This window comes from Pelophylax lessonae (genome assembly GCF_965119305.1).
Source record: "Pelophylax lessonae genome assembly, chromosome: 9".
In the NCBI taxonomy this organism is placed as follows: Eukaryota; Metazoa; Chordata; class Amphibia; order Anura; family Ranidae; genus Pelophylax; species Pelophylax lessonae.
In genome coordinates this window covers 223,137,962-223,153,171 of record NC_138776.1, presented here as the reverse complement: position 1 = coordinate 223,153,171, position 15,210 = coordinate 223,137,962, and the positions used below count along the sequence as shown (strand labels likewise).

Below are 15,210 nucleotides of genomic sequence, written 5' to 3'. Positions count from 1 at the left end.
CTGGTCAGCCGACCAGCTCTTCAGCCATATCAGTCGCCTGTTAGGTACTGCGACACTAGAGAGGCGTGCCACTAGAGGGGCCTCATTTAAGGCCGCATCACACAGATACATGATTCCTTGGTGGATTTGATCCACCATTTCCAGCCGGGCAGGCGGAACATCATCAGACACGAGGTTGCTCCTAAGCACCTTAGTCCAATCAGCCACCACCTGAGCCACCAAAACGGATGCGAAAATGGGTCTGAGCAACGAGCCCGCCACCGTATAGGAATGGCGGGCTAGAGACTCCAACCGCCGGCCTGTGGGATCCCGGAAAACCGGGGTATCCTCAGAAGGAACCAAGGTAGCCTTGTTTAACACGGCCACAGTGTGATCCACCTGTGGAGGCACACACCATCGTGATTCCTTAGCTGGTGCAAAGGGATAATGCAATTTGAACCGACTAGGCACCAGGAATGGATGTTTTAACGTGCGCCACATTTCATTAACAGTGTAATGAAACTCAGCTAGGCAGGGAAAACCCTGCGCCGACTTGCGGGTCCTATGCATCCCAAACGAGGACACAACGCCCGGAGGACTGGGCTCATCCACCAAATGTAGTGTTTCCTTAACAGAAACAATTAATTCATCCATGGTCGCCCGCTCTTCAGGCGACCCCGGGGAGGAGGTATCAACCCCTTCCACCTCTGCCTCCCCCTCAGACCCCAGCGGGTCCAAGAATGAGCGAGACCCTGAAAAGGGCATGCTCGCAGCAGCAGCAGCCATATCACCATCTGAATCAGAGGAGAGAGACAGTCTGGGCCTCTTTTTTGCAGCACGTTCAGCCATCAGCATTTCCATATTTGACACCAAAGTCGCCACTACAGCAGCCAAATCAGGTCTCAGAAGGGCCACAGGAGAACTGGGGACCCCCACCAGAGCTGGGGGGGAATTTGCTGTCCTGAGAATCCATTGCTCAAGGTGACAAAACAACAGTGCAAGAAAGTTTGTACTGCCCCTTTAAGATCGATGCGGAGTGCGCAGCCCACCGCTACAGCTACAGTGACTGGCACCCCCACACTGCTACCTGCCAGTATGATAATACTGGCCGGTCAGGACATTCGGACAGACCGCAGGCCGCCGACCACACCTAATACAACTGGCCCGATGACCACCAAAGCTAATAAGTGTGGCACTGCAGCCTAATGCTCCGCCTACCCCCTTCACCCCCAGGTATGGCAGGCATCATGTCAATAAAAAAATTAAATTTCTTTAAACATCTTTGTCCTTGAGCGAGCATATTGAATTGCATCATATACAATTAAGACTTTTAATTGTATATGATTTGAATAATTTTTTGGACCTGCTCATCTCATATGTGCTATCGCAATATGTCACTGGGTTAGTAAGATTACTCCTATCTTATAAGATATTTGGACTTGTGTTTGCTGCCACTGATCATTCCACGTATTTGTATAATGACTATGGACTTCCTAGTCATTTTAAAAATAAGTGAAATAATCCTATGATTGCAATCAGTGGCAGCAAACATAAGTCCAAATATCTTAAAAGAAAGGAGTAATCTTACTAATCCAGTGACGAAAGGCTGTTCTAACGGGCACTGATGGCCACTGATGCGGCGGCACTGATAAGCTGCACTGATGGGGCTGCACTGATAAGGCAGCACTGATGGGCACTGGTATGGTTCACTAATAGGCTGCACTAATGGACACTGATAGGCTGCACTGGTGGCCACTGATGGGGCTGCACTGATGAGGCCGCACTGATGAGGCTGCACTGATGGGCAGTAAACGAGGCTGCACTGATGGGCACTGATAAGGCTGCACTGATGAGGCTGAATTTATGGGAACTGATGAGGCTGCATTGATGGGCACTGATAGACTGTGGTTGTGGTCTGTGGTTTACAGATGACAGGACAGGTAATAAAAAGGAAAGGGGTGTGGCTTTTACAGGAAAAGGGAGGGTAATATTTAAATTAGGGGGTGCACAAGTTTATTTAGGCATAGGGCAGCACAAAACCTAAATACACCACTGTATATATCTCCATTTAGTTATAAAAATGAATAAAAAATAGGGTCTCTTCACTCTTCCTAAGGTAGAAATGGGATCAATGTAGTTACATAGTTAGTGAGGTTGAAAAAAGACATCCGTCCATCCAGTTCAACCTATGATGTGTGTGTGTGTGTGTGTTTGCTGTTAACCGTACATTGTATACCCCTCTATGTTGTGGTCTTTAAGGTGCCCAATCTAATAGTTTTTTGAAACTATCGATGCTCCCTGCTGATACGACTCAGAATTCCACGTCCTTACTGCTCTTACAGTGAAGAACCCCCTATGTATTTTAAGGTTAAATTCTCCCTAGTTTTAGTGAGTGGCCACGTGTCTTATTGTATTCCCTTTCTCTGAATAGTTTGTTCCTCATGCTAGGGTCGCCAGTACAATATTTGTACATTGATATCATATCCTCAATCGTCTCTTCTCGAGAGAGAGAGAATAAGTCCAGTGCTTGTAGTCTTTCCTCATAGCTGATGTCCTCCATTCCCCTAATTATTTTTGTTGCCCTTCTCTGGACTCTCTCCAGTTCCAGCACATTCTTCCTGAGGACCGGTGCCCAGAACTGGACAGCATACTCCAGATGTGGCCGGACCAGAGTCTTGTGAAGAGGGAGAATAATCTCTTTATTTCTGGAGTGAATCCACTTTTTTATGCATCCCAGTATTCTGTTGGCTTTGCTTGCAGCGGCTTGGCATTGCATGCCACTGCCAAGCCTGTTGTCTACCAGTACCCCCAGGTCCTTTTCCATCCTAGATTTACCCAGAGGTTCCCCCCCTAGTGAGTAGCTTGCTTTCCGGTTTCTGGCACCCAAGTGCATTACTTTACATTTTTCAACATTAAACCTCATCTGCCATGTAGTTGCCCACCCCATTATTTTGTTAAGGTCCGTTTGTAAGGTTTCCACATCCTGCATAGAATGTATTGGCATGCTTAGTTTAGTATCAATCGCAAATACTGAGATTGTACTAGATATCCCCTCCTCTAGATCATTTATGAATAAATTTAACAGGATTGGTCCCAGGACAGAACCCTGGGGGACCCCACTTTCTACACCCGCCCAATCCGAGTACTCCCCATTAATCACCCCCTTTGCACTCTCTCCTGGAGCCAGTTCTCTATCCAGGTACTCACCTTGTGGTCTATACTTACCTTCCTTAGTTAGAATAGTAAGCGTTTGTGGGGAACGGTGTCAAAGGCCTTTGCAAAGTCCAGATACACCACATCCACAGGCTTACCTTTATCTAGGTGGCAGCTCACTTCATCGTAGAAGGGTAATAGATTGGTTTGGCAAGAACGATTTTTCATTAATCCATGCTGATTACTACTAATAATATGATTTTCATTACTAAAGTCTTGTATGTGGTCCCTTAACATCCCCTCCAAAATCTTGCAGACTACTGATGTTAGGCTGACCGGCCTATAGTTACCCGGGATATATCTCTGCCCTTTTTTAAATATTGGTACCACGTTGGATTTTTTCCAATCAGCTGGCACCATACCCATCTGTAAACTATCCTTAAAGATCAAGAATAATGGTCTGGCAATCACCTGGCTGAGCTCTTTAAGAACCCTCGGGTGCAAGCCATCCGGTCCCGGTGATTTATTTATGTTAAGTTTCTCTAGTTTAGTTCCAAGTCTATCTTCTGTTAGTTCTGTTAGCCATGGCGGTACTTCCTGAGGTGTGTTATATAGTTTGGCCTTACAAGCTGGGTTAGTGTAGCCCCCCGATTCTTTTGTGAAGACTGAAGAGAAGAAATTATTTAACACTTCCGGCTTTTCTCTGTCCTCTGTGGCCATATTTCCTTTGTCATCTTTTATGGGGCCAATGTGTTCTGGCCTCGCTTTCTTACTGTTTATATACTTAAAGATTTTTTTGGGGTTCTTTTTACTCTCTTCCGCTATATGTCTCTCGTGTTCTATTTTAGCCGCCTTGATTTCGTCTTTACATTTCTTATTACACTCTTTGTAATGCTTGAATGCTGCCAATGACCCCTCAGTCTTGTATTTTTTTGAAGGCCTTTTCTTTAGCACTAATATGCATTTTTATGTTGGAGTTTAGCCACCCAGGGTTTAGTTTCGCTCTTATAAATGTATTTCCCTTTGGAATGCACTGGCCAATCCCTTTGTTGACCACAAAGACCACAACATACAGGGGTATACAATGTACGGTTAAAAGCAAACACACACACGCATCATAGGTTGAACTGGATGGACTGATGTCTTTTTTCAACCTTACTAACTATGTAACTATGTAACTATGTAACTATTTGTTAAGTATGCTATTGAAGCACTCCCATTTTTCCTCCGTGTTATTTGGCTCTTTTGAAATTTAGTGTTCTTATATTACCCTTATGTTTCCTAGTACTATGATTAAATACTGAAACTAATTGACCTATGGTCACTGCCTCCTAAGTTGCCCCATATTTCTATATCCGTGAGCAGGTCTGTATTGTTGGTGATCAGTAGGTCAAGTACCGCATTGTTTCTTGTCGGTGCATTCACCATCTGACCCATGAAATTGTCCTGCAAAACATTTAGGAACTGCCAAGCCTTAGCTGAATGCGCGGTTCCTTCTGCCCAGTCTATATATGGATAATTAAAGTCCCCCATTATAATGACATTTCCCATCCTTGCTGCCAATCCTATCTGTAAAAGGAGGTCCGCTAGCGCCTCCCCCTCCTCCCTCTGGTTTGGGGGCCTATAGCATACGCCCAATATTACCTTCCCCACAGTGACTTCCCTTTGAAGTTCTACCCATAGGGATTCTACCTCGTCCATAGCTCCATTATTAATATCATCCCTCATATTTACCTGTACACTGTTCTTAATATACAGACATACCCCTCCCCCTTTTTTACCTTCTCTATCTCTGCGATAAAGGGAGTACCCCGGAATGGTCGCCATCCAGTCATGAGAGCTGTCAAACCAAGTCTCTGTTATCCCCACAAAATCGAAGTCCTCCTCAAACATCAGTAGCTCCAGCTCTCCCATCTTGTAGGCCAGGCTTCTGGCATTGGTATATAAACCTCTTAATTTTGACCGGTTGCATATATCCTCATTTGATGTTTTTAAGCTGCTCAAGATTTTTTCCCCATACCCACCCTGGGTTTAGGAGCTCTGAAAACCCTACTGCTAATGTCCCCATTTGTGCCCTCTGAATCTTGCTTTCCACTGGCTAATTCTACATCTGTACCCTCCCCCCCCCCCATCACCTAGTTTAAAAGCCCCTCTAACTTTATGGCCATCTTCTCACCCAGTACGGCTGCACCCTCCCCATTTAGGTGCAATCCGTCCCTACCAAAGAGCCGTTGGCCGACTGAGAAGTCGGCCCAGTTCTCCAGGAACCCAAAACCCTCCTTACTACACCAGCTCCTCAGCCACTTGTTAACTTCACTAATCTCCCGCTGCCTCTCTGGTGTGGCTCGAGGTACAGGTAGTATTTCTGTAAATACTACCTTGGAGGTCCTACTCCTCAACTAATCGTTTAGGACTCTCAATCTTCCTCTGCCTATGTCATTGGTACCCACGTGTACCATGACAGCTGGGTTTTCCCCAGCTTCACCCAGTAATCTGTCCACCCGATCCGTGATGTGCCGAACCCGAGCGCCCTGTAAACAGACTGTTCAGCGCTCACAGTCTTTGTGACAGATTGCACTGTCTGTCCTTCTAATGATTGACTCCCCTACCACCAGCACCTGTCTTTCCTTTCCCTTTCTCCCGGCCTCACTGGAGTAGTTCTTCCCCTGGCAGCTAGGGGCGTCGCTCTGCTCCAGCAATGCTGGTCCCTCACTGGTTTCCCCAACATCACACAACGGGGCATATTTATTGGGGTGCTCCAGCCCAGGACTGGCCTCCTTGCCTTGTCCCCTTCTACCCCTCCTAACTGTCACCCTTCTACTCTGCTCTGATGCCTGCACCTCCAATACTCCGCCCACCTCTGTGAAATGTAATATGATGCAGCCCTTATAAACAGTATTTACAGACGCTGGCAGCATTTATGATTTTGTTGATGATTTGTGATCTTTCACTTCGTTTTATTTGCAACTGCAACTGTTGGCTTGCCTAACTTGCAGCTTGGGCAGTAGGTGGGCACTAACATCAGGGATCAACACCCTGCATAAACAAAGCATTTGTGTTTTTGTCTTCGCATTTTGGTTGTTTTTTCACTATTGGTTTATTAAACATAGATACATTTATTGTGTGCATTGAGAGAGCACTTTCTTGTTTTTATTATTCAGTTTCCTTTGTGTCCTTTTGTGCAGTTTCGTATATATAGCCCCTTTGGTAGGAGAGTGTTTTAACTGCTTTATCTGCTTTTTTTTTTTTTTGACAGAGCCCTTTCGTAGGGACAATGGAGAAACTATGGAGATCCGATACTTGTAAGGGTAACAAAGTTTATTACAGAAGTAAAATGAATGTAGTAAATAGTGCTGGAGAAAATTTGAAAACCAGTTCTGGGGTATAAAGACTAAAGGTTTCTTAGTGGGTACTACAAATGTAATACTTTTCCAGATTGTAATACAAGTTGAAACATAATTGCATGTACAGTAATTCATATGCTCGTTCTCTTACCTCTTGTTTTTGTACATGCTGAAATGATGCACGTACATGTGGCTCTTTATTTCCAAGACGGGTTACCAAGAAAGTCTCTTTGTACAGATCACTTTGTGAAGAGATCACAGATTCTTCAGCAGCCACTGTGTGTTGTAATCTGAAATATTGTGCTGCATCTTTAACCTCCAGAGTGAAAGGAGAAGCTGGAATCCCTGAAGAACTAGTGATAACTGCAAAAAATTTAGACAAATAGCAAAAAACATCATTCTAAAACTACATTTGCTTTATTCAAAAATATACTGTGCAGATTAGAACAAAGATTTGCATGGGAAAGCATGAACTAGAAATTATGATACTCAAATAATAGGATGTTAAATACCTGCAATACTTCTTTATGAAATGGCAGTTTATGCATTGATAACATCTTTGCATATTACCCCATCAGCTAAGGATACCTATGCAGGTTGCTTCTCTACTAAATTTTGTGTTGAGAGAGGTACAAGACTGAGGTGCACTATTGTCTAAATTTTAGCTTTGGATTCGCTGGCCAGGTTGATCAGGGAAACTCTAATACACTGCTCAAAAAAAATTAAAGAAGACTCTTTATTCAGAGTATAGCATCAAGTCAAGTAAACTCCTGGGATATTGATTTGATCAGTTAAGTAGCAGAGGGGGTTGTGAATCAGTTTCAGCTGCTTTGGTGTTAATAAAATTAACAGGTGCACTAGATGGGCAACAATGAGACAACAGGAATGGTTTTACAGGTGGAGGCAATTGGCATTTTTTTCCCTACTCATCTTTTCTGACCATTTTTCACTCACCAACACCTGGGTTAAGGCCATCTGTGACACTGTCACTGTAGGCAACTGGGAAGGCAGGGAGTACTGAAAGGTGGATATACTCCATGTAAAAGGGCATGTGCACATACAGTGGAACAAAGTTAGAAGGCTTGTGCAAAATCAGATTTGGCACATGGGCAGTAAGTCCAGAAAAATGGTGCCCAGGCACAGGGACATTTTCCTCTTCTTGGCACCAGCACCAACACCAGCACTGCGACTTAATATGTTGTTCCCAAGTTAACTACTGAGGGGCTAAATAAGATGGAGGACTACAGTGGAATAAACATTTTATTTCCACAGACAATGTTATTTCCATAGACAATGAAGTAAAAGCTTGTATTATTTTTTTAAGTGGATGTTTTAAAAAGGTCAACGTACTATAATCCTCAGCAGTGATGGTAGTAACTGCGTTTAAGTAAACGGCGTTACTTAACGCCGTTACTTTTGAGAGTAACGAGTAATCTAACTGATTACACGTTCCCTCTCTGTAACGCTGTTGCCGCTACTTTCGGCTGCGTTACCGCAATTACATCTACCGCCACTAGATGGCAGTAGATGTAATTGTAATCCCCCCTCTCCTCTGTCTGCGGTGTGCCACACCACCACCACCAGTGTGCCACACCACCAGTGTGCCACACCACCACCACCAGTGTGCCACACCACCAGTGTGCCACACCACCAGTGTGCCACACCGCCACCACCACCAGTGTGCCACACCACCACCACCAGTGTGCCACCCTGCCACCACTCGTGTTCCACACCACCAACAACCAGCCACTCCAGGCAGCAGGTACCAAAAAACAAAACAAAATACAGTTACACAACACAGTCAGGAGGACTCAGGACTCAGACCCCCACAGTGTGCCACACCGCCACCACTATTAAAGATCTTATAGAACGTAATTGCATTATAGAATAGTAAAAAAAGTTGCAGTTACTTTGCTGAGTAACTAATTACTTATTCAATGTGGTAACTGAGTCACTAACTCAATTACTTTTTGGGACAAGTAATTTGTTACTGTAACTTATTACTTTTTTAAAGTAAGATGACCAACACTGGTCCTCAGTTCCTCTTTAGTTTATTTGGGTCTTATGTGACTTTGATTAATGGCGAGTACTGGTGATCAAAAACGTTAGAGACCTGGAGTATGAGGCTCGCTGTGGCTGTTACCATAGTGAAAGATGCAAGGGTTATCTGGACAATCATTTTGATGTTTCAGTGGCATTGACTTATATACAGGTGCTATTAAACCTCATTGCTTTGCTGGTCATACCATTCAGCAAGGAGGCGGTGTGTTAAGGTGGAGCACCGAAGATCAGACTATATTGTTTTTTCTCGGAAATTGACTGGTTGTACAATATGTTTTCTGTGCACTATTTATTCATGTAAAGTTATGTTATACACTGCTCAAAAAAAAAATTAAAGGAATGCTTTTTATCCTCTTAAGGACCAGGCCTATTTCTGACACTTATTGTTTACAAGTTAAAATCAGTATTTTTCGCTAGAAAATTACTTGGAACCCCCAAACATTATATATTGTTTTTAGCAGAGACACTAGAGAAAAATGGAGATCGTTGCAATACTTTGTCACACTGTATTTGCGCAGAGGTCTTTCAAACACAATTTAAAAAATAAAAAAAAATACACTTTTTTGAATTAAATAAGAAAACAGTAGAGTTAGCCCATTTTTTTTCTATAATATAAAAGATAATGTTATGTCAGGTAAATTGATACATAACATGTTTCAAAACTTAAAAATCTCCACAGGAGACACTTAAAAATTTTCTACAGGTTACCAGTTTAGAGTTACAGAGGAGGTCTAGTACTAGAATTGTTGCTCTCACTCTAATGATTGCGGCAATACCTCATGAGTGGTTTAAACACCGTTTACATATGTTGGCGCGACTTGCTTATGCGCTCACTTCTGTGTGTGACCTTAGAGGGATGGAGTACTGTAATCTTATTTTAGTTTTTATTTTTACACTGTCCCTTTAAAAAAAAACATTTTTTGATCACTTTTTTTCCTATTACAAGGAATGTAAATATCCCTTGTAAAAGAAATAAGCAGGACAGGTCTTCTTTAACCACTTAAGGTCCAGAGGGTTTTACCCCCTTAATGACCAAGTTAATTTTGTGCGATATAGCACTGCGTTACTTTAACTGTCAATTGCGTGGTCGTGCGGCGCTGTACCCAAATAAAATTCATGTTCTTTTTTTACCACAAATAGAGCTTTCGTTTTGGTATGCGATTTTTATTTTTTGCGCTATAAACAAAAAAAGAGCGTCATTTCTGAAACAAAAAACAATATTTTTTACTTTCTGCTATAAAACATTCCCAATAAAAAAAAAATTAAAAATCAAATTTTTTCATCATTTTAGGCCAATATGTATTATGCTACATGTTTTTGGTAAAAATAATCCCAAAAGGGGAATATTGATTGGATAGGTTTGCGCAAAAGTTATCGCATCTACAAACTAGGTGAAAGATTTATTTTATTTTTATTTTTTTACTAGTAAAGTCGGTGATCAGCGTTTTTTAGCGGGACTGCGACATTGCAGCGGACAGATTGGACACCTAACATTTTTGACAATTTTGGGGGGACCAGTGACATTACTACAGAATCAGTGCTAAAAATATGCACTGTTACTGTACTAATGACACTGGCAGGGAAGGGGTTAACACCAGGGGCAATCAAAGGGTTAAATGTGTCCCTAGTGGATGCTTTCTAACTGTATGGGAGATGGGCTTGCTGAATGAACACAGAGACCTATGTTCCTAAATAAGAGGAACACAGAATACCCTGTGTTTAATACTGACAGAACAACGGTCTGTGGTCCCATGAAACGACGTATCGTGGGACAGAGCCGACCTGTTGCAGTATAAGTACAGTGGCTGGTCGGCAAGTGGTTAATGTGCGATCTGGGGTCAAAAAGACCTCAGATCTCACATCTACACTGAAAAGCAATAAAAAAAAAATGGATTTTTGTCTTACCGTAAAATCATTTTCTCTGATGTTCATTGTTGAACACAGCTTCATATCTTCTTTGACAGATGATTATGCTGCTATCCCTAGGAGTAGGACACTAGGCGGAAAAGGGTTAACAAAGCTTGACTATGCCTATAGGGAAGTCCCAGCGGTATACTCCCACTTCCTGCTCTAGGATATCAGTTTTGTAACAAGCAGTGTCAGAAGAATGCATAACCCAACGGTGCTGTGTCCGTCAATGAGCATCAGAGAAAGGGATTTTACGGTAAGATAAATATCCAGTTTTCTCTTACGTTCATTGACATACACAGCTTCATATCTTTATTTGACAGATGCGACGTCCCAAAGCAGTGTCAGCATGAGGGGTGGGAAAAAAACACAGCAATAAACATAGTTCCCAAAAAGGGCTAAAATGAGTCAAGATAAACCAGGAGCTCAACCAGGAACAATTGGAGCTCACCTACCAGAAAAAAAACACCCTCAGGAGGCAGAAGCCTCTGCCACAGTGGCCTGCAAAACTTTGTGGCCAAACGCAGCATCTGCAGATGCGAAAATATCCACCTTGTAGAACTTGGTGAATGTGTGTACAGACAACCAGATGGCCACTTTGCAAACCTGGACCACTGATATCTGATGCCGGAAGGCCCAGGAGGCATTAAGCGCCCTCGTAGAATGCGCCTTAACAGGGAAAGGAGTAACCTGACCCTTAATTGAATAGGCCTGCATCACCATCTGCCTGATCCATCTGGAAATGGACGCAGCAGATGCAGCCTGCCCCTTACGAGGACCATCTAATAAACAAGGAATCCGATTTGCGAACTGACTCAGTCACCGTCAAGTACACCCTGATGGCCTGGACCACATCCAAAGAATGCAAGGCAACTTCTTTTGGATGCTTTGCCTTAGGATACAACAAAGGCAACACAATGTCTTCATTTAAGTGGAACCCCAAAACGACCTTACGAGGAAACGACCGACGGGAACGGAGCACCACTTTGTCCCTGTGAACCACCAGATAAGGCAACTGACGGGACAATGCAGCCAGCTCAGAGGCCCTACATGCAGAAGTAATAGCTACCAAGAAAGCCACTTTCTGTGACAAGGTAAGCAGAGGAATTTCACGAATATTCTCAAAGGGCGGTTTTTGAAGATCCGACAGTACCAGAATAAGATCTCACGGGGGTACCAGGGACTGTACCGGAGGAGCCAAGTGGCAAACTCCCTGCCGAAGGTATGAACCAAGGAATTTGTGGCCAACGGCATTTGTAAGAAAATTGGCAGAGCTGAAATTTGGCCCTTAATGGTGTCCAGGGTCAAACGCTGATCTACACCTCTTTGTAGAAACTCCAGCAGTTGTGCTGGCCACACACCCATTGGAGGAATCAACGGGTCGTTGATCCAGCTGCTTAGGCTTACGAACCGCCATGCGCGGTAGACACCACTGACTACAGGTGTTTCGGAGGAGCCGACTGTAGCCGAAGGTCATCACGCCAGGAGACATTCTGATACATCCATTGTCTGGATCCAGCCATCCATGTTCGGCTGTACGGTGAGAGAAAGGAAACTCATGGGGATTGAGAAAAGGCTATGAACACCAGGTATATTTAGTTACAGTATGGTATTCCGGTATAGCGGAAGGCATTCAAGCTGATATTCATTGCCGTGATATACCCTGAATTATGTTTCATATAACTGCCCATTGTTAACTCATACCGGTGCGAGCCTGCGCAGTATAAAACGAGCCCTGCGTCTCTCCCTTGTTCCTACAATACACCAGACAAACCCTGAAAGAACTTTCATCTTTGTCCCTGGATGACCATCGTGGTCGGCTATCATTATGAAAAATTGCCCTTGATTTCAGCCAGGCCAATATTATTTTTACCTGCCATATTATATTAAGACCGGCTAATCAATCATTCCAATCAAGGACTGACTACCTCCTTCCACCTTACATTACCCTCTGACTCAAAGTATCCATCCAGTTGTCCATTCATTTGCATATGTTCGAAAGGACTCTAGTAGTCCATAATTAAGAGGAAGCTCTGATTGCTTACCAGTCACGTCATTGGATGTCACTGTATCTGATGAGTAGTCTTCTGACCAGATTTGATTTCAGATTGGAGCCAATGTTATGCGCAATTGTTTGTTTATACCCATCAATTTTTCCAATGTGACGGTGTATGAACTTGAATTGATAACCATCATATACCATTTGGTACATCAAAACCAATTTTTTGCTCTGGGTATACCTTTGATACATTGGGTATGTGGCATGCCGATACACTAACAGTGGTCCTGGCAGTATTAACAAGCTCGTATTGAGCCATATACTGTAGGTTACGGTATCAGTGTATCCATTTAACCGAGTGGGTGTGTGGCCAGCAATGTGTGTGTGAGTCATTGTATTGTTTTTATGTCATTTGTTTAAATGCACTGTATCCCCCCGACCAGGGTTTTTTTTATCTATGATATGCCTTGTTTTTCAATAAAGTTTTTTTGATTTTTTGAAATAAGCAGTTGTGAGCATTCCTTTATGCAACCATTCCTAAGGAACTGTTCTTTAGCTCCTAACTTTCTCTATTTCAGCATTTGTCTTAGGTTGCGGTGGCTCCCTGCATTAGTAGATGACCAATAGGGAATACCCTCTTGGTCCTTGGATGGTAGGTGACCACTTGAATATATCAATTGGCCACATTAGGTTTTTCAACCATTACTCCATGTCTTCTAGACCATTGGGCTTTATGCTGCTCTCTCTAGGACTAACATTTGGTTACGCTCCTGGGGCAGTACCAGAGGGTATACCATCACTTCCTGCTATAGGACTTCAGTTTGTAACAAGCAGTGTCAGAAGAACACATAACTCAACCCAACCCAACAGAGGGTCAGGTGCTGTGTCTGTCAGTGAACCTAAAAAAAGGGATTTTACGGTAAGACAAAAATCCAGTTTTCTCTTTCATTCATTGACAGACACAGCTCCATGTCTTCTAGACCATCGGGATGTCCCAAAGCAGTGTCAATATGAGCGGTGGGAAAAACACAGCAAGTGCCAACAGCACGATGTCCAGATCTGTTCACAGCTATTGATGGTGTTTGGTGACTCAGAAAGATTTGTTCGGCAACTTTTCAAATAAAGTCCACATGAAACACAGGCTTGTCACTCTTTTTTTTGAGCAGAATGTATGCATTCCACAAGCATTGCTCAAGAATATGTCTGAAGATCTTTTTATAGTATTTTTTTCTGCTGCTTCCTCTCAGCTGGGTAGCAAGTCATTGCTTGGTCGGCTCTGTCGACAGCTCTTATGGTGTTGTAGTCTATCACTACTTGTGGCTTCATGACTTCTTTCCCACCTTTGTGCGTACCATAACAGTGGAGGTGTTATGCACTGTACTCATTAGGCACACATTTTTCTTGTCCTTCCATCGGAGTGCCATCATTTTGCATTTATGCCAGGCAACCATTTCTTCTGTCTTCAGCTTCTTTTTGCCAAACATTGGCGGCATGTCGTGTCGGTTAGCCCTTATGGCTCCATAGGCATCAGTTTTGTTGTGGAGTAGAACCTCATAAAGTTCAGGAGATGTATAAAAGTTGTCCGTTGTTAAACAATAGCCCTGATTTAGCAATGGCTCAATCAGTGAAAGAACAGAAGATGTTGCCACTCCATAATTGCTGTATTTTTCATCAAATTTTGTTCCTTTTCCAGTGTATATTACTGAATTCCAAATGTAGCCAGTTGATGATTTGCACAGCATGTAGGATTTTACACCAAATCGTGGACTCTTTGATGCAATGTATTGCACCCAGCTGAGCCTTCCCTTGTAGGCCATTAGACTTTCATCTATGCTGATGTCTCTTTCTGGCACATAGCTCCATTGGAAATTCTGCAGAATCATTTGATATACTTCCCAAATTTTTTTTAGTTTTGGTGCAGGATGAGTCATTTCATCAAATTTTTCATTATTTTCAAAGTGCAGATATTTCGTTATGAGGAAAAAAAAAAAAATCGGTATTCTGACATGACCGTGCCAAAAAGCAAAAAGCAATAGGCCTCATGACATACTGCTTTCCGGCTGTGCCTTGGGCGGGGTTCCGACAGCGCCCTCTTCAATTATTCCTGCTTAAAAACTGGGACGGGTCTCCAAGTTCCCTGGAGTAGAAGGTAAAAATTCCCTCCAAAGTAAAAAGAACCCTGTGGTGGTGGAGGTCACCACTTTACCTCACAAGAGGGTTGGAATGGGTCATTCCAATATCCCAGAGGATAACCACGGATGCAAGCGCCTTCGCTTGGGGAGCCCATTTTCAAAACGGTATAGCACAGGGACAAGGGTCCGTGCTGGAAGCAGGAGCATCATCCAATCAAAGGGAACTGCTGGCAGTACAGAGAGCCTTAGAAGTCTTTCAGGCTGAAGTCAGAGGACACCATCTGCAGATCCAATCCGACAACATTGCACCTGTGGCGTACCTCAACAAAGAAGGGGGTTAACAAATTCGAATCTTGCAGGCCACAGCCCAAATTATTCTATCTTGGGCCGAGACAAATCTAGCCTCCATTTCAGCACTTCATGGGAAAAGAGTTTTTTTTCCCTGAATCCAAGGGATCGGTCTCTGCGAATCTACGCTTTTGAGAATCCCTGGCCGTTCGGCTTCTGCTATGCCTTCCCTCCTATCAGACTAATCCTGGAAGTCCTCCGGAAATTCCTCTTGAGAGACACCAACTTGATTCTGATAGCCCCCTCTTGGCACAAAAGGTCATGGTTTTCATGTCTACAGACACTA

General features: G+C 43.3%; 1 protein-coding gene across 1 annotated transcript in view; it reads right to left on the bottom strand.

Annotated features, from left to right (window-relative positions):
• TMEM132A (transmembrane protein 132A) overlaps nt 1-15,210 on the bottom strand; it is a 669,669-nt gene that overhangs the window by 586,673 nt on the left and 67,786 nt on the right. Inside the window, exon 2 of the mRNA XM_082267409.1 lies at nt 6,628-6,839. Coding sequence (XP_082123535.1) covers nt 6,628-6,839 — 212 coding nt within the window. The remainder of the gene's footprint in view (nt 1-6,627; nt 6,840-15,210) is intronic.